General features: G+C 40.6%; 1 protein-coding gene across 5 annotated transcripts in view; it reads left to right on the top strand.

The window, feature by feature from the left end:
• SSBP2 (single stranded DNA binding protein 2) overlaps positions 1 to 19,228 on the top strand; it is a 135,442-nt gene that overhangs the window by 90,218 nt on the left and 25,996 nt on the right. For 2 of the 5 annotated variants that reach the window (XM_059492922.1, XM_059492919.1), the window contains exons 5-9: positions 928 to 1,017; positions 13,310 to 13,369; positions 15,013 to 15,079; positions 15,234 to 15,304; positions 17,334 to 17,401. In XM_059492922.1, the coding sequence (XP_059348905.1) occupies positions 928 to 1,017; positions 13,310 to 13,369; positions 15,013 to 15,079; positions 15,234 to 15,304; positions 17,334 to 17,401 (356 nt within the window). Of the gene's footprint in view, positions 1 to 927; positions 1,018 to 13,309; positions 13,370 to 15,012; positions 15,080 to 15,233; positions 15,305 to 17,309; positions 17,402 to 19,228 lie in introns of all 5 variants that reach the window. The other 3 variants (XM_059492918.1, XM_059492921.1, XM_059492920.1) reach the window with 3 other exon arrangements.

Below are 19,228 nucleotides of genomic sequence, written 5' to 3'. Positions count from 1 at the left end.
TGGCAGGTCATTAGTAACCTGCCAGTGGCTCTGGGAGCATTCTGTGTGCTCCAGTACTTTCACTCAAGATTTTGAGCATTTATAGGTGATTCAGCCTCATGCCGTACAGAAACACATTGTAGGAAGGAAGAATGTTAGAAATTAAAAGTAATTGAGGTTCCAGCACATGACAACAGAAACAGTTTGGCTTCTCTTTTCTGTGACAATCTCCTGCATGAAAATTGCCAGGAGCAATATTCTTTACTCACTTATTCCAGCTGAAGGATTTGCAAAGGTAACTAATTTCATCCTCTGATTCACTCCTTAGAAATCCCTTTTTTCTTTTCCCTTCCAAAAACATAACCTGAATTCTTCTAATTTGTCATGGTGGTTATTTTTGGGGTTGGTAAAATCTTGAGCATTACCAGCAGAATCATGAGCATCCCTTCTTGTACTGTTTATAACAGCCCTGTTTTGAAGCTTGTTGTTGTTCTTAAAAAATATTACAGGCTGCTGAAATTATCTTTAAAGTGCTTAGAAATTGCTGATAAAATGCATAAATAACTTTTTCTATGCTCTGTATATATCCTTGTGCATGTGTGAGACTGTTCATATGCAGAGACAAGAAGTATGCAACTTACATTCACATTGGTGCATGTAGAGACACTCAGATACAACATTTTTTAAAATTCAGTCAAGCTTTGCCTAATTGGCCTGTGCAATATCTAGCACCATTCCCCTCAAAATACATTTGTTATTTCAACAGATCATGGTACTCGTATAGACAAAAGGCTAAACAATTTTAATTTACCTTTAGATGAAACAATGGCATAATGACATATCCAGATAATTATTTTCTGCACTTTGGTCAGGTTTGGGGTTTTTTTGGGGGGAGTTTAATGCCTACCATGCAATGACAAAGGTTTATTCTCCCTTTGTTCTTTTCAGAGTGCTGCAGCAGCTCCCAGCCCAGTGCTAGGAAACATTCCCCCAGGAGATGGCATGCCAGTAGGTCCAGTACCACCGGGGTTTTTTCAGGTATTCAGAAAAAAAATTATGATTACAGGAATTTTAGGATAGAAAATCCTCTGTAATACTGTTTGCAAGTCTGTAGAAAAGGTCCTGTTCTGAACTATGTCTCACTGTGTGGTGCAATATTTGAGAGTTTTTTTTTTTAAACAGAAGTGGACAGGTGGAAAGGAAGGGACCTGACTGATGAGTATTTAATTTATGAAGTCGTACAGCACACAGAACAAGAAACGGTGCCAGGTTTTTAGCAGAGATCAAAAAATGCTTGAGTACAATATTTAAATAATTTCTTATGATAATATACGTACCATTCCATGGAGATTTTAAAGTCAGAATGTTGTTGGTTGTGTTCAGCTCTGTGCTAAAGCCACAGACCAGATTCCTGAGCTTTTGTGGGAATTCAGCCTGGGCAATGCAGAACATCTCACTGAGCATTGCCCTGCACCTTGAAGACCTCAACACCACTGCCTAGAAAAGCTAAGTCAGGGATTTAGACCATGTGCTGCTTCTGTTCAGGTCTGTGCTACGTGGAGCTGAACACCCATTTAGCACTTTGGGCAGTAACAGCACAGCATATGATGGTGGAAGAAATGACATTTCAGTGCACGCCCAGTGTGGTGTTTGTGACCTGAGGCTGCACTGCTCCCAGGCTGGGCTTACATCTCCTCCTCACCAAAACTCAGTGGTTTCCCTCCACACTGGCAAACTGAGGCTTGATTTGTAACACATGAATGAAAAGACACTTGGAAGTGAAGTGGAAAATATCTGGCTGCTGCCAGTCACAAAATTCTCGGGAGCTGGCAGAACTCATTAATTAATTTATTTCTGCTTTTAGTGCTTTGAGCAGCTGGTTAGGTAGGCTCTTTTGTACATAATTTTGGTCTTAATTTGTAGATTATATCAATATTTCGCTTTTTAAAAAAAAAAAAAAATTACTTCAGCCTCCCACTTCAGTTGTGATGTCAGAGGAATTAACTTTTTTTGTTATTGTCTGTGATGACTACTAACATGGGGAAGGGGCACAGGTGGGACAAGTGTGTGAAGTACAGAGGAGAGAGTAACTATTTTAAAGGTTTTGCAGAAGGAGGATGTGGGAGTTTTGTTTTTAGAAGTGTGAATAGACTTCTAGCCACTCCAGATCTTTGAAGTTGTAAGAAAGACAATCTGATAGAAAGCTGAGTGCAGGTAAAGTCTCATTGTATGCCAGTATCTGTCTTGAGTCTAACTTGAAGCCACAACATCATCCTGCTCTTTTTACAAGGCCTGAGAGTGAAAAGGAACATTTTCCAAGACATTATTAATTCTTGCTGTAGCTGTGTGCTTAAGAATGCTTAAGATTGGAAATCAGGTGTGGTAGTGGGTGCATTGATGTGTGTGGGAGCAGTCCCAGCAAGGGGAGCTAAGCCAGAGTGCAGAGGGTCCCATGGCAGTGTGAGGCTGTGAGTGCAGATAGCCCTGCTGCTGCTGTGGGTGTTGTCAGGCAGCGCTTGGTGCCAGGCTCTGAAACCTTCCTCAGAGCTCAGCCTCACCAAGGTCAGCTCGCCCCGGGACAAGGAAATGTGCTGGCAGACAGAGCCTGCATGTGTGAAACTCGAAAACGGAGGGGCATCATCTGCCGCTGTGAAAGGCAGGTGAAATCACAGGCGAGAAAGGGAAACTCACGGTGAAAACCTCCTCCTTCCTACATGGGTGCTGCTCTTCTGCTAGACCTTTACCTGGACAGGCTCCTTCTCCATCCTCTTCTGCAGTTCTGTGATCCCAGGGTAAGACAAACCACAGAGAACAGGCTCATCTGTGTGGGTCTGAGAGCTGGCAACCCTCACTCTGTGGAGCTGAGACCTGCCCCTCACTCCCAGATTATGGCAGCAGACAGTTTGTTCTCCAGTCAGTCCACATGGGCAGAGCAGGAGAGAGGTGCTTGTGTCTATATTTAGTGCACTGAGACTCTGCTCCACAAAGGCCTCGTAACATTTTAATTCCTTTCGCCCAAAATGTATCTGGAAGGTCACCCTGGAACGATCCTGTTGTTGCTTTCAGGAGTTGTTTGGGTTGGGCTGAGCTGAAGCTGCTGACAGCCAGCGCCTGCCAGCTCTGCTTGCAGAACTCAGGGGTCACAGATAATTTAAAGTCATTTCTTCCCTCTTGCACTCGTGTTTTGGGTGGGTACTGAGCACTCACAGGGATGTAAGCAAGGTGGGATCATTGCTGCTGCAGTTTGCTCCTGTCAGAGCAGGGGAATGTCACGGTCCAGGAGGGAAATGTGCTGGGAATGAAGAAACAACAACAGGAGTCGATTTTGGTTGGCACTGCTGACCTCTAACATGATTTTTGAGACATTTATTTTTTATAGAAGAAAAGGAGTATATTTTATTTTAAAAAAATAATGCAGTCTGGTAGTGTAGCCTAGTGTAGCATGTGGAGGTAGAAAAATACAGGAGAATTGTTTCTCAGACAGTATGTGGTAAAACTCTGCTCTTTGTAAAATGAGGTTTTCTCATGGAGGTGGACCATTAGCACTGATGTTAATTAGCAACCTGTGGCACTTCATGCCTGCTCTACAGAGGCAGAGGTTCTGCAGGCAGTAGCTGAATTTGTCTTATATCTCTCTGCAGTTGTACTTTAATACTTCAGTTTAGGTAAGGAATGATGGGTCACTACAGTGCTGACTGTCCAGAAAAATGCCACAGTGGTGGGGTTGTACACAACTGTTGTTATCAAATAAATGAGGTTTTGGGGTTTTGTTTGTAGGTTTTTTCATTTTCAATGGAAATTGTTTGCACTGTCAAAAGTGAAATTTGAAAAGTCGGTATTTATGTGGAGTTAGCATGTGCCTCAGTTTCTTCCACTGGTCTGTGTGTGTTTGAATGTAGCTTTAAGTTCATAAACATTTTGTCTGCATCTTCTCTCAATTTGAGCTGCAGAGGGACTCTGGAAGTAACTGTGTGAAACAGAAACTGAACCTGCTCTTGGTTCATTAGGAGCAACAATTGAATGTGTGGGACACAATAGTTCTACCATACAGGACTCTTTAACTCCAAATAGTGTGACCAAAAAGCTACTTTAGGCACTAGAAGTAATGAAACCATACTAGATTGCATAGAGGTGAGATGCATTTGTTGATACATGTTTGAAGTGCCCAACCAGCCCCAGCCTGAGTCTGGAAATACCTCATACTTTTCCAATTTTCCCATCTATAACATCCTGGACATAAAGCGTGAGGAAGGCACTTAGCTACTGTGATAAAAAAATAAAGTCATTTGGGACATTTTCTGAGTAATTTTTAGACCTTTTTAATCCACATCATATGTTAGTTTCTTCATATGGCCAGTCATGGATATCAGCATGACCTGCTCTTTGTCCCTGGTTCTGGAGCCCTCTCTCACCCTGACATAGCAACTGAGCAACTGAAAGACTGGATAGGATCATAATAAATAATTACCTTTGGGTCTGATGTTAGTGGTTGTAGATAATGTCAGCAGCCACAGCTTTACACAAGGCTCTTACAAACTCAGATACAGTCAGTTAAATCTTCCACAGGTCATAGAATTCAGAGACTTTCAGGTTTCCACATCCAGTCTTGCAGGTGCAACTGCTGCTCTTCAGGTACTCAGGACCATTTCCATCCTGCTCTTCACTGATATTTTAAGGCAGCTAAACAATTTGAGAGATGCTACATTTGTGTTTTTGCAGACCATTTATTTGATCCATGTGGACAATGCTGGTGTTAGTAAGCAAATGAGCAGAGGCCAGAGGGAAGTTTGGGAGTATGTGTTCATTGAGGTGTTTGGAGTTTTTAAACAGAATGTAAACTATTGATTTCACAGGATTTTATTTGCCTTTTAGTTAAATTTCCAGTTTTAGCATTCCTAAATGCAGAGTTTAAAACAGAGCAGCATAGAATGGGTTGGAAGGTACCTTAAAGCCACTCATGTTCCAAACCCAGCTGTGGGCAGGGGCACCTTGCACTGGTTCTCCAAGTTACTGACACCCAGCACTGACCCTGCCTGCTGCTTTTGCTCGGCAATTAGGAGAAACACCTAAATGTATGTTTAATTAAACCCCAGTTGTCCTCTGCTCCTCTGTTCCGTGGCTGTGTGAGTGGCTTTAGAGGCACTCACCTGAGACCCTGCTGGGAGTTGTAGGGCAAGCAGGTTGTTCTACAGTTGACAGTTCATTTATTTAATTTGGTAATTCTGTTAAAAGTCAAATTCTAACACTTGTCTCTACCTTTTCACACATAAGTGAAGCGCCCTTTCTTTAAACACATTACTTTTTTTCAGCACATTTGTTAAAAATCTCTTTTTTAAAGAGATTAAAGAGATCATTTTTTTTCATAATCTTCCAGTTCAATTTACCAGTAAACATTATTTCTGTGGTGCCTGTGTTTTCTAAAGGGCTTTTCAAGTGGTTGGCTTCGTTCACCAACTTCAGATCACCAGATAAACTTGGAATGGCATGGGAGAGAAGTGTCGACACCATGTTTGAAATACAAATGTTACATATTCCTCTTATATAAAGGGAAAAAAAATAAAAACCAGCCCGAACCCAGCCGTGCAAAGTAATGTGAGCCTGTCTTGCCATCTAGTGGCAGCTGCTCGTGCTCGTTTTACCTCAATCCATACTATTCTCAAGTATTATTTTTAGCCTTTTTTGCCATAGTAGAGCTGACCTAATGCTTCAGGAGAGCATTATTACAGTAAGGCACATGAGCAAAAAGGAATTTATTTTCCTGCCTAGCATAACTATTTGAGATACAAATATATATTTCAAGTAGTAAAGTTAGGCAGGAAAATACATATAGATGTGTATATACATATTAAAAACATTTATATTGGTTATATATGAATATATAACAAATATATATCTACCATATGTAAATAAATATAAATCAAAGTTTATTACTTAAGTGAGAATAAGCAAAGCCAGCAAATTAAAAAGTAGAAACATGCATCTCCTGCATTTTGAAACAGCAATGGTGAACTACTTACACTGAAAAGAAAATGGATTTGTGGGGTGTAGTGTAAGGCTGTAAAATATCTCTGTAATGTACTATTTTAGTTCATAGTTAATATTGACCGTATTTACAGTAAAGTTATGGCATGACACATTGTTAAAAAATAGAGTTTGTATTCCAGAGCCAATAAATGCAGCATTTGGTTACAGCAGTAAAAGGAAGGAGGACGAGGAGGGAGGGATCCCCCAGCACCTCTTTAAAGCCATTTTGGAGTGAATTGTCCGCTGAGGCTGTTATTTGTGCAGGGAAGGAGGGATCCCCATTCCAGCTGTGGAATGTCACAGCTGGAGCCTGAGGATGTGCTGTGCCTCAGCCTGGTCTGTGCAGAACCAGCACCTGTATCTGTCAGTCTAAAAACTTCTTGTTTCTTTTTAGCCCCTTGGAACTCTTTCAGCTCTCCCCTTAACACTCTCACAGTCTCCTGGTTTTCCAGAGCTTTCCCATGTTTTGTCACCCCCCTTCCAGCAGCTGCACCTCATTCTCTGTCCCAGGATCCACCACCCTCCCCCAAGTGCTGATCCTCCTCCCGTGTTCCCCATTTTTGCAGCATTCCCTTTTCTGTAAATCTGAGATAGTCTCAAGCTGCAACAGAAGGGCAGAGTCAGCTGGATTTGGCTCAGGTTCACAGCCAGCCTCAGTTCCAGTGCAGCAGGTGGGGCAATTGCAGGGGAAGGAGGGAAAAGTTAAAGATTCTGAGCAGGGCAGGTACAGAGAAGTGCCAGAAGCTTGAGAACCATCCTGGGTTGTGAACACTTGGTGATGGGAGAATGAAACATCACCAGGGCTGCACCTGCAGCTTGTGAGCAAAGACAGCAGCTTTGGTAGCCTGGAGAAACTTTGAAAATAAGATTTTTAAGGGGACTTTTCCCCCTCTGAGTTTATATAATTCATGTTGGTAGGAAGAACTTTATTGTATTTATGAAGTAAGTGTCCATGGTTTGTCAGTGCACCCACCACAGTGGAGCAGTCTGGGAATACTCAATAAAATTATAGCTCTAATTCTTTGCAGAATTGGTGTGTGTGCATTTTTGTCCTCAGCAGTATCACACTGCATTTTAAAATATTCAATTTTTTAAAAATTCGTTTGAGCTATTACACTGTGAGAGAGGGTATTATCATCTAGAAAGATCTATAAGTAGTTTGTGGTTTTCTCCTGTTTGGGTTCCTTTCCCTAAATACCAGCAATAAAGTCAACTGGTGAAAAATAAAGTTATCCAGGATCTGCTGGGCTCAACAGTCCCACCTTGCAGTTGTGGCAATGATTTCACTGCCCATAACTGCTGGAACAAATTAAAACTGCTCAGCTTGAGAAATTAATCAGCTGTTCCAAAGAATCAGTTGTGTATCAAAATCAGGTTTATCTGTCTGGGGAAAATGCTTTCAGTCCTCTGTCTGGATGGTGTCTAAGTTCTAAAAATGAAGGGATTTTTATTTTGAGGGCTTTTAATGTGGTACATTTTGGATGTTTTGGCTTGTCGTGTTTGAAATACTCTGTTTTCCCTTCTATCTGCATTTACTAAAATTATTATAAAAACTATTTACCTGGTTTAAAATTCATATAAGTAATATGTCTTACAAAATATGAATTTCTTAAAAAAAATCCTTTAAGTATCATGTGCAGAACTTAGCAACTTTCTCTCACAATTATGGACTCCTGAGCTTCAGATAATTATGTTCCCCGCAAAGTGACACAGATGTAATAACAGTGCAATTCCTACAGATCATCTAAAAGCATGGCCTGGCCATCAGCATCTCAGACAATGTTTAGCTGGGGACCAAACATTTTGTTTCTGGCTTTTCTAATTGGTTTTGTTTCTTTCTTGTAAGTAAGTGTAAAATGGTTTTTTTCATTTTTCAACACCAAACAAGGTGTGTGTTGCAGTGTCCTTCCACGTGGTGTTCCTTAGAGATAAAACATTAAATTTATATTTAAAAGCTGGTATTGCTGTAACTTGGAATTCTGGATGTGGAAGGAGCTCCTCAATTCAGGAAAAAAATATTTGCTCTTATTCGGAATTAAATCAGATCTCTTACTGTTGCTATTTATAAGTTGTCAGTCTGCTCTTAGAAAACCATAAATACAGGAATTATTTTTTAGGGATCTTCTGAAACACAGTAAAGAACTTGATCGTGGGAATGGGTTTTGTCATCAGGAAAGGCCAATGTAGAGCGAAATCCTCTCTCAGTGCTGAGAATAACATGTTTTTATGTGAAATATCATAGATAAAATCAGCTCCTTTGGTTTGCACTGGAAGACTGCAAGATGTGCAGTGTTCAACCCAAATTTCATCTCTGAAATATTTCAGAAAAAATCATTTTGGGTTTAGTCCTGGTTAAAACTGAAATGTGTTAGGGAAGACTGTCCTGAAACTTGAGTGATTGTTACTGCTGAGGGAGATACCAGCAAAAAAATCACAGAGGAAACTATAAAATAAAAAGCAATGAAATGAAAAATGAATTGCAGGATAAATTAAATTCACACATATTTAATGGTTCTTAGTGGTCCTCCTAGGAGGGAAATTCCCTGGTTTGGGAATGTGAGATGCAGGTGTAAAACACCTCTAGAGCATTTCCTAAAACACTGGAGTCATAAAAAGATATATTAACATATTATTTACACTTATAGGAAAATGAAATACAAATGGCCAGCAGTCTTTTTTTTAATCATTTGGATACTGATACTAATAATCATAGCAATAAGTGATGCCAGACCTTTTAGCTTGGACTAGAGTTTGAAAACAAAAAAGGTGAAGATGAATTGTATTTTACACAGAATGTGTGACTTGGCTACCGATTTCTAAACAGAGAGGAGAACAAAGATTTTTGGTTTGTTTCACTTGTGATCATTTAGAACTTTTAAATGGATAGATGGAAAGATTTGGGTCATTTTCAGAATCACCAGAGGAAACGCCACCTTGTCTCTTGCAGCTTGAACTGTTTTCCAGTACTTGCACCTCCAGTAGCAGCACAGTTAATTTAAGATCACTTGTAGTGTGTACAAATAAGGTCTGTGGTTCCATTTTCAGCTGCTAGGATAAGTGGTGTTCATGTTTGTGCTGTAGGTGGCTGAGTTGTAAAAATCAATTATTGCTATTTCTTCTCCACACCAAGTGTGAAGCTGTGTGTCACCATGTGATTTTTAATTTGTGGTCAATGTATTTACAGTCAGTTAAGTCTCAGGTAGAATTTAAATATTCAGGATTACTTCTCTGGGCTGTGGGTTATTGTAAATTTTACAAACTTATATGAGACAAAATGTGACTGATAAATGCAAAGGTATGAGGAAAAACAGGATTAAAATGTCAGTGCAAGAAACCTGTATCGGGAAGGAAGTAAATTACACTCCCAGCTTTTGGAAGAGGGGTAAGATTAAAGAAACAAGAGATTTATTGAAGTATGTAATGATTGGTAGAACACCACTCTCTGAATTCCTTATTTCACCACTATTAGGTGGAAGTGAAAACTGATCCACATCACGTTTTAGAGTCTCCTGAACAGCTAAAGAAGAGAGCAAGGAACATCCCAGCCTCTGTACCTTCATGGCATCAGCTTCCTGCTGGATGCTTCCTGTAAAATCACATTTTCTGGCACCAAAATGTGGACAGTGAGGCCGTTGTGCTTCAACATTGCTTTCTCAAACACTTTCCCACAGAGAAACTTATTTTCTGTTGTGTTGAGAACCAAGAAAAATGGGATTTTAGAAGGTTTTGATATTGCACAGCACACACACCTCTCAGACCTGCATTAAACACACAGGTTGTGAGATACCCTTTGCTGTCCCTGTACACAGATGGATTATTCTTGAGCAGAGAGATAACAGGAAAGTGCTACAGCTTCTGGCACCATCATTCAAGTGCCTGAACTTGCCTTTCTTTAAAGTACTTTTAGCAATTCAACATGAAATGTTGCTGTAAGAGCAGGAAGCTTATTAAATTTAACATTTCACTCCCTGATTTTATTTTGTGTGATCTCTATTATTCTAGCATTTTAATACTTTCCTCCTTTTAGGTTTTTGGGCTTTTTTTTTTTTTTTAACCTTCACTGTAAGTTGGTAGATGCAAATATTCTGCAGTGACTACACGAAAAGGTTTTTCTTTCTGGCTTCTTTTTCATCCAGTTCAGTGGAAGTTTCTTCTTCCTTTGCTTTCAGCTGCAGGATTGGCAGCCTTCAGGACACTTTTTGTGATGCCAAATCAGTGAATTTGATACCTGTGGGTAGGAATTACAATACATTGCTGCCAGCAGATATTTGTGGCACCTCCATCTCAGCAGTGGCTTAAATCTGGCTTGTTTCCTCTTTCTTTGTTTTATTCATTTTTGGGGAGTTTTTTGGTTGGTTATTTGGGTTTGGTTGGGATTTGTTTTGAGTTTGGGGGTTTTCCCCTTGGTTTTTGTGGTTGCTTGTTTGTTTCTGTCTTGTTTTTTAATTTTAGTTTTGAGGGATTTTTCAGGAGGTTTGGTTTTGTTTGTGTAGGTTTGTTTTTTAATTGGGTTGGGTCTTTTAGGTGTGCTTTGGGTTTTTTGGTTTTTTTGGGTTTTTTTTTTTTTTTTGTGTTGTTTGTTTAGTTGCTTGGGTTTTTCTGGTTTGGTTTGTTTTTTTTTTTTTGGTTGGTTGGTGGTTTTTTTTGGTTTTTTTTTTTGGTTGGTTGGGAGTTTTTATTTGGGTTTTTGGAGGGTTTGGTGGTTTTTTAGGAGGCGTGTTTGTCTTTTGGGGGTTTTGTTTTGTTTGTTTGTTTGTTTGCTTGCTTGCTTGCTTGCATGTTTTGAAGTGTTTTCTTCTGCTTTTCCTAACACCTTATCATGTCAGCCAGTTCTTGAACTCCATTGGAGAAGTTGGTTTTAGTCCCTCTGTCTTCTTCCTACCCCACAGCTGAAATTGCCTGCTGCATAACTGAGTATTTTTCAAGCTTAACTCCAAGACAAATAAAGAGTCTGTCTTCCTGAAATTCAGTGTGAGCATCCATTTAAGGTGCATTTTAAATACTGAATGTTAGGCTGAGGCAATAGGCAGAAATGTAAAAGTCTTCAGCATGCAAACATTTTATTTTCACCTTCATGAACAAGATCTGAGTGACCAGTTAGGTCTGTGGGCACTGCTTTAATTTAGTCCCAGTGTTCTGAGCCCAGTAAGTTCAGGCGTGTTTGCGCTGCAGGAGAAGGGGAAGGAGAAGCTGAGGAGAGAAGGATGCCTCTGTGAAGAATGGAAGCCCAGAGTGGTTCCTCCCTAATGGACATTCCAGCAACGCCTAATAAAAAAAAGAGTAGGAAATTAATGTAGAGACTAATGCCAGGTGTTCTGGAAATGACAAGGGCAGTGGCACAACACGTGGCACAAAGTTTCTGCTGCTTGAGTTTGTGTCTTTCAGAATCCATTGCTTGATAATGTGTGTGGGCACTTCAAAACCACTCCTGCTGTCATGAACATCTGACAGTATTTAATACATTTCATTAAAATGTTGGACAGAATTTCTCTGTTGTCTTGAAACATCTTGGTGGGACCTTTTTGTGGACAAACGATATATAGAATACGCAATACAGTATATACAATATATTGGTAGTGGAGAGGGAGAAGTTCAGTCACTGACACAAAAATAAGAATATTTAAGTTTGTAATGGTAACATTTTTTTTGGAAAGCCAAACCATACGAACTACTTGAAATCTGCTTGTCACTGATTGCAGCTCCACCTAAGTGGAATACATGATACATGAATATTTACAGTAATAATCCTTGTAAGCTTGGAAGGAGTAGGTTTTTTCTTACTATTGCATATTAGTAGGCTGTTTCTGCTCTTTAGACATGGCTGAATTCAGAGACAATTCAAATGTCCCTTATTTTTGAGCTGCACAGCTGCAAATAAAGTTGAGTTTCATTTGCTGGAGGAGACAAGTCAAACCCAGGGTCCTCGCTGGAGTGGCTGCACTCGGTTGACCTCTGTGGAAATGGCTGAAATTGTAATTTCCTGACACTTCTACTGTTTCATGAGGGCCTCGTCGCATGCACAGCCCTTTCTCTTTCTTATCAGAGGTTCTCACCATCAGAGAAGTTACAAAGGAGCCTCCCTCTTCTACAGCACATCATTTCAAGTATCTTTTTATTAATCTGTTCACAATTGTTATTGAACTTTCTTCTCCAGTTTGTAAACCCTCTATTTTAAATTGCTTTCTAGCACTACTTTGAGTGCATGTTTATGTAGGTTACATTATTTCAGCTTTCATCTGATTCCAGGATGTGAAAGGTTTCATTAATTTATTGATGTAAGATCATAGGGAAAATTCCAGTAGTAATTATTGGTAAAATAATTGCAGTTTCTCTGCTAGCTGTTGCTAGTCTAAATCAGTCTTTTTGTCCCTGTGCTCAGAACACAGCATGCTTTTATCTCTTCATTTTCTTCTGGAGCTGTAGGTACTCCTGCTTGCCAAAGCCATCCTCTTCATCTTCTGTTTAGTCAGATATTTGTGCCTTTTTCCTGTAGATTTGCCGCTCATCTCTTTATATTTCTAGGCTATTGCCACACTTTGGGGTGGAATGAGCTGAGAAGTTAAATGCTTTTGCTGCCAGTACCACTCGATTATCTGGAGGCCTGGCCTTGTCTGTGGGCTGTGAGGTAGCTCAGGGATAGCCAAGATCTCAAGGTGTGGATGGTGTTCCAGATTTGGGTATAAAGGGAGGTGTGAGAGAGGGGATCCAGTGTGTGAGCAGGGAGGCATGGCAGGAGCGCAGCACTGAAGTGACTTGGCAGCTGAAAACAGCAAAATTATAAATATTTGCAGCATGAGCTGGGAATCTGTGCCCCCACAGGTTAAATTTTGTGGTGCTTTTCACTCTATTATGAAGAAACGAATGAAAAGTATTTCTGAATTGTTTTGATCTTCCTTACCTCTGAACTCTCCCAAGAACACTTTTGTTTTCTCTTCCAAAGTTCCATCTTTCCCCCTTCTCTAGTGGAAAGTATAGATGTCCCATTTTGATTTATTCTTCACTATTAATGCATGAAGTTTCTCATATTCTGCAGTCAAAAGTGCTGAAACAAATAGTTAAATAATGTATCCTGCTAGGTGGGTTGGCTGAGAATCTCTGAATTGATGTCATACTGCTACACATTGTGGAGCAATGTCCAGAGCTCTCCGTGGGGGTGTTGAGGCTGGATGGGTGTGAGCGTGGCAGTGGCACAGGGTGGGATGGATGGATGGATGGATGGATGGATGGATGGATGGATGGATGGATGGATGGATGGATTTACAGGAGGAATGGGATTATTCAGCAGTGTTTCCTTCTCTCCCTGCAGCCTTTCATGTCCCCCCGGTACCCTGGAGGCCCAAGGCCACCTCTCCGAATACCCAACCAGGTAAGGCTGGTCGCTGCTGCTCTGCTTGGCCCTCTGCTACTCACTTTTGTGTCAAATGCTTCAGTCCCTGCCCATCCCTGCTAGATGTACAAATTATATTTATTCCACAGTAAATATGGGGATTACTGGTGAGAAACAGGTCTCATGAAGTGCTCTGTGGCTCCCAAAGACACTCTGGCAACTTTCTAAAAGCGCTGAATTCCCAATTTTCTCTCATCGCCGTCTAAGGATGTGCAATGCCAGCGAGACAAGGATGAGTAATGAGCTGCTGTTCGTCAGCAGGGACCTTTTCTGGCCCATCTGTGAGAAGAGGGTTCTGGAAGTAGAGAACATTTGTGTTTTCAAGTTCTCCATAGTGCAGAAAGAGGAGGAGGAGAAAGAGTTGTCAGCAGATGAAAAGTTAAAGACAAACAGACAGAAAAACATCAGTGGAACTCTGAGAGGAAAACTAGGTCATTTACAATATTGGGAAAAGTAGAAAGGATAAACGGAACAGGTAGTTTGGTTCAAATTTGGTTTCCAGGACTGCCTTTTGATTGCTACACTATATCCCAGCCTAACTTCTGGCTATTTTGTTATATTTGTGTAACACAGTTTCAACAAATTTGTCATTACTTTTGACACACTATCACCAGAATTTATGAAATCTAAATTTCAGTGAGCTGGGTGTATCAGGTGGCAAGACTTGTCCAGGTGATGTTTGGGATCAGGTAAAGCTGCCTGTACCAGTGCTACTTCCTCACCAAGGCCCTGAGGGACTTAATTAACCTTGATGAGGTGATCATCTGTGCAGTGCCATTAGTACTGCACCTAATATCTGATAACATTTTACTGCTGTAGCTCAATTCACTCCTGATTTTTGCACTTCCCAATACTATCTGAGCCAGAGGTGTCTGAGCCCCTGAGCCAAGGGTTTGGGTTTCACACCCTCTGTGCCTGAGCTCAGTGAATCCTGGCAGGTGGGATGTGGTGGCTGAAGTGCTGCCAGCCTGCAGGTTTGGTTTCAGAAGTGTTTTTGTCTGCACACTGTGGTATTTTCAGTGCAGAGTGGAAGGTAATCCATAATCCCAGTGAACTGCAGCTCTTGCTACATTCACATTATGTCAAATTCATTAATTGCTGCTTTAGCAGTACTGATATTACTCAAGGTACAGCGTGGATGGGCAGGGTGTGAAAGCAGTAAACTGTTGTGGTGCAGCTTTAAGGCCCAAATTTTGATTAGGTGGTAGTTTGGTCCTGGGACTGTGGAAAGGGTCCCTGCCCATGGCAGAGGGGCTGGAAGGAGATGAGCGTTAAGGTCCCTTCCAACGCAAACCATTCTGACATTCTGCTCACTCAGGATACATTTTAACTGAAAATGTGATAGTGCTTTGAAATGCTAAATAGCACCTCATGGATCAGCTACAAAGATCCATTCATAAAAGCATTTTTCCACTTGACCCAGCTGCAGGTAAAATCCTGTAAAATGAGCTTTAAACCTAATTCAGTAAACCCAGAGGGCAGATTAATGTGGGAATTTAAAAGCACATTAACACCTGACTCAGAGGAAACATCCAGGAATTAGGAATGAAACGTGTGTGCTGTGTCTTTAACATGAATTTCAAGGCATTCTGTGTTTCTCTGCTGTGTTTTCCCTGCCTCAGGCCCTCGGAGGTGTCCCGGGGAGTCAGCCCCTCCTGCCCAGCGGGATGGACCCCACACGGCAGCAGGGTGAGTGTGGCATCTCCACAGTGCTGATCCTTAGGCTTCTCTGGTAATTAGAAAGGGATGATTCATTACAAGTAGCTGTAGAAGGTGATTGTGTCTTGCATAACTGAACCAGTTGTGTATTGCACATATAATGTATTTTATATTTTGTTTGCAGGTCATCCAAACATGGGTGGGCCGATGCAGAGGATGACTCCTCCAAGGGGAATGGTGCCATTAGGACCACAGGTACTTTCTACAGAGGGGTTATCCTTAGTGACAGGCCTATACTTAGTCTATACTCTCTGTCTTTGCTTAGCTTGGAGATTCCCAGGACTTGTTTTCATAATCCCTTTTTAAAACAAACAAAAAATATCTCTTATAAGTTGCAGCTGAACAAAATCGAAATGAAAAATCTGTCATTTTCATAAATATTTGGGATTTAAAGAAGAATCCTGTCACTTGCTTTCTTTAGAAAAGTGTTTTTTGCAATCAAGGACTGACACTGGCAAGGCAGACCTGGAGCGGAGTCGGCGTTTCCTCCTCCTCCTCCTCACTGATTATGCTGTTTAGGAGGAAAATATTAATACCTTCTAAGTTTGCCCAAAATACCTCTCCAAATTCTGTAAACTTTTTCTTTCATCCACTGTTGATCTAAATTTTGGCACAGGCAGCAGAGATTTTAGTGTAAAGTGAGATATCCAGGCTGCCATTTGTCCCCCTGAGCATCTCTGGCTCTGTCCCAGAGGGACAAGGAGAGGCCTGGTGCACCCCTGGAACACAAATCCAGGAGTTTCCTCTGTGTTTTGTCTGCGCTCCAGTCAGCAGCATGTGGGTGGTGGTGTTCCTCACTGGTGCTGCCAGTGTTTTGTTTCACAGTGTGCTTGTTGTGCCCACACTGTGCATTTTTGCTTCCCCATTTCAGATAATCTCCCTGGTGGCTTCTTGTTTGAATAACAGCTGAACTCTAAATTATTAAATAGCTTTGCCTTTCAAGTCTGTTCACAACTGTCTGTACAGTTTTGGGTATTTTTGCTACAAACCAGTTGTGCAGTTCTTCACAATCTCTGCTGAGCGACCAGCAAAACATATACAAATATAAAATAAAATGTATTTGCTATTTTTTTAATGTAGCCCTGAAATGTATTTGCCCTTTTTGGAGGTAGAAAGAGAAGCTCTGCTCTGCTGCCATATGAGATTGAGCTGATCCTTTATGCAGCACCATTAGTCACACTGCAGGCAAATCTCATGCCACTTTTTAGGAGGATAATTTATCCATTTCTGCTGTCATTTAAGATCCAGTGTTTTTGTAAGCTTCTTCTTTCTTGTGCTCAACATCCTAACCTACACAAAATTTAAGTGCTCAAAATTTAAGTTCACAAATGACTCCCTAATTGGATCACCAAATACCTGCGCTCAGCAGAGAGCATCACTGCTCTGGAAGGACAGCTCTATGGCTGCTAATGCTGTTATTCAGGCCAAAGGAGTAAATCTGCTTAGGATTAGCAGTAATTACAGGTGGAAAATTGTCAGGTGAGACAGATTGTTTGGCTTCTATTTCATTGAATAAAAATAGGTGTAATTTATATATTTTTTTGTAAGTAGTACAGTCAAGCTTTGGTCATGGTATCAGGACATAAATTCAGATTTTATGGGTGTTGGGTATTTAATTTTTTAGCCTTGATAGGACATTATTTATCATATTAAATACTCTTCATTTCGATTATCAAAGACCTGGGGTAGTGGAAAGTGTCCCTGCCCAGGCCAGGGGTGACACTGGATGGGCTTTAAGGTCCCATCTTGGGATTCTGTGATTTATTGGAATTGAATCATGGAAAGAGAAATGTAATAGTGCATTAGAAAAGTTATATCATGTGTTTTAATTTTATACAAACATAATGAAATCTAGGTAGAAAGAATACCATTTAATATCTCATAATCTTAGTAGGGGGTTCTGATTTTGAATTGCCTTGGTTTAGAAGTTGACCCTTGCTGGCCATTAACTTGAACTCAATATGTGTAAATAGTATAATTCTCCCTGAAACCACGTTAACCGTTCTTAGCCGGTTTCTGTTGTTTGTGTTGTTTCTTCCTGGGGTTAATGATCCCAATTTTTAGTCAACAGTCAGGGAATCCTGAAAGCATGAATGGCATGGCCTGTCGTGGCAGCAGTTGTCATTGCACAGGGATGTCATTAACCTGCTGTCCTTTCTTTCCCCCTCCCCTTTGGTTTTGTTTTTTTGTTTTGTGGTAGTCTGACCCTTGGTTGTCGTTGCAGAACTATGGAGGTGCCATGAGACCCCCTCTGAACGCTTTAGGTGGCCCGGGGATGCCTGGGATGAACATGTAAGCACAACAATCCTACTGTACATGGAAAATGCCATTATTGCATTGCAGAAGGAGCAATTGGGACAGACAAGGCAACGAGAATGTACTTTGATGACCAATAATTGCAATTTTAAGAACTGAACCCACAGTCTTACAGGAGCCTTGGCTGTCCTAACAAGTCTGTAGAAATACTCAGTTTCTTTCACAGATCAAACTTCAAATACTGGGAATATTTTGTCAATATAATCACTGATATATCCTTGTACGCATTTTTAAAAATGACATTATTTATATTTCTACTTACTAAATATCTTGTGAGGAATGCTTTTTCTCTGCAAAAATAAATCGGTACTTAATTGTAGCAAAATAGCCTTTGTCTAGAACTACTTACAAGAAAGACATGATTGATTTGAAAGTCATCCTCAACTGCAGTTCTTGTTTCCTTAAATACATTTATTTCCAGTCTAAACACATAGAGGAGGTTTACAGATATGAGTGTATTTCTGTCAGTGTTTCTGTGTATTTCTGGGTATGGAAAATCATCTGATAAAAATGGATATAATCTGAGTTCAGATTTGTTCTAAATGTGAATGTAACCATGGCAGGGTGTTGCACCTTGTATCCCCGAAGACAGCCCCCCTTTTAAATGTGTAGAAATACTTCAGATGTAACATTAAGAAAGCAGTAAAGATTTCTATATGCTTTCTCATTATATCACAGATACCCATTTTTACTCCAGTTTTTATAGAAAATGTAAATAAGAAATGATAATTTTAATTTCAAGTCAAAAGTTACTACTGAAGAAAAAGTCAAAGAGGTACACGAATAGATAATGTAATTTTGAAAAAACCACTGTACCTCTAACAGGTCTGGATTTCCACACATACATTGAAATCTTGAAGCAAATAAACTAAAATCTGAAGTCCTGTGTTGCTCTATCATATGCATCACATATAGGGATTTGAGACAATTCTAGGAGCCTTCCTGAGAGTAGGCATTTATGGTTTTCAATTAAATTGATGTGGAAAAAATACTGAGACATTTGAAATTCAGTGTGAGTCAAGTATAGGCACTGTAGAAGTTTTCCTCAGCAGAAGGCTGTATAAATAAAAGGAAATCAACTTTCCAGAAGTAAATTGAGGGATGGATAAGATATTTTGAAACTATTTATTGACATAAATGAGAGTTTCCCCAGGAAAAATAAGGAAAGAGTTTTCTGTATGACAAAAAGATTTCCTGGCCTACCAGAAAGAGAGAATATGGGTTGAAGTACTTATACTGTGCTCTTTATAAACACATTTTATCAAAGGGTTGCTCTGAGTTGGGGTGCTTTGAATTGTATTTTCAGGACACGAGGGTGTTTGCTGCTGTAAATGGAGTGCTGTCTCTGACACTGCAGTGAGGGCTGGGCTGGGGGCAGTGCCACAGGATGGACCCAGATGTGCTCCCCTCACCCTTTGCCCACTGTGCCTCAGCTGGGGAAATCACATTTCCCCTGCACGTGAGGATGTCCCTTCCCAGCTGAGTGTTTTCTGTACTCGACAATTTCCCACTGCCCTCTTCTTCATTTTCTTGGGGTTTTGGCCGTGTCAAGTGCAAAAATGTGTGTTCTACAGAAACAGCTGCTGTTTAAAATCCAGCTTTTCCTCCTTGGAATGCGAGGGGAAGCTGCTTTGGTTAAGAGCAGACTATCTGCCATATAAAATGTGACGGTTTTGCTGGGTGAGAAATTGTTCTTTGTGGTCAGAAAGGGCAGCCCGAGGACTCAGAAGGCAGCGTTTAATCCCCTGCAGGCCACAGCTGCAGCACTGCTGGGTGATTCCTGCCTTTGTCGCCAGCAGCACC

Source organism: Ammospiza nelsoni, chromosome Z, assembly GCF_027579445.1.
Source record: "Ammospiza nelsoni isolate bAmmNel1 chromosome Z, bAmmNel1.pri, whole genome shotgun sequence".
NCBI lineage: Eukaryota > Metazoa > Chordata > Aves > Passeriformes > Passerellidae > Ammospiza > Ammospiza nelsoni.
The sequence above is the reverse complement of the archived record's forward strand: the minus strand, read 5'-3'. Positions and strand labels throughout refer to the sequence as shown.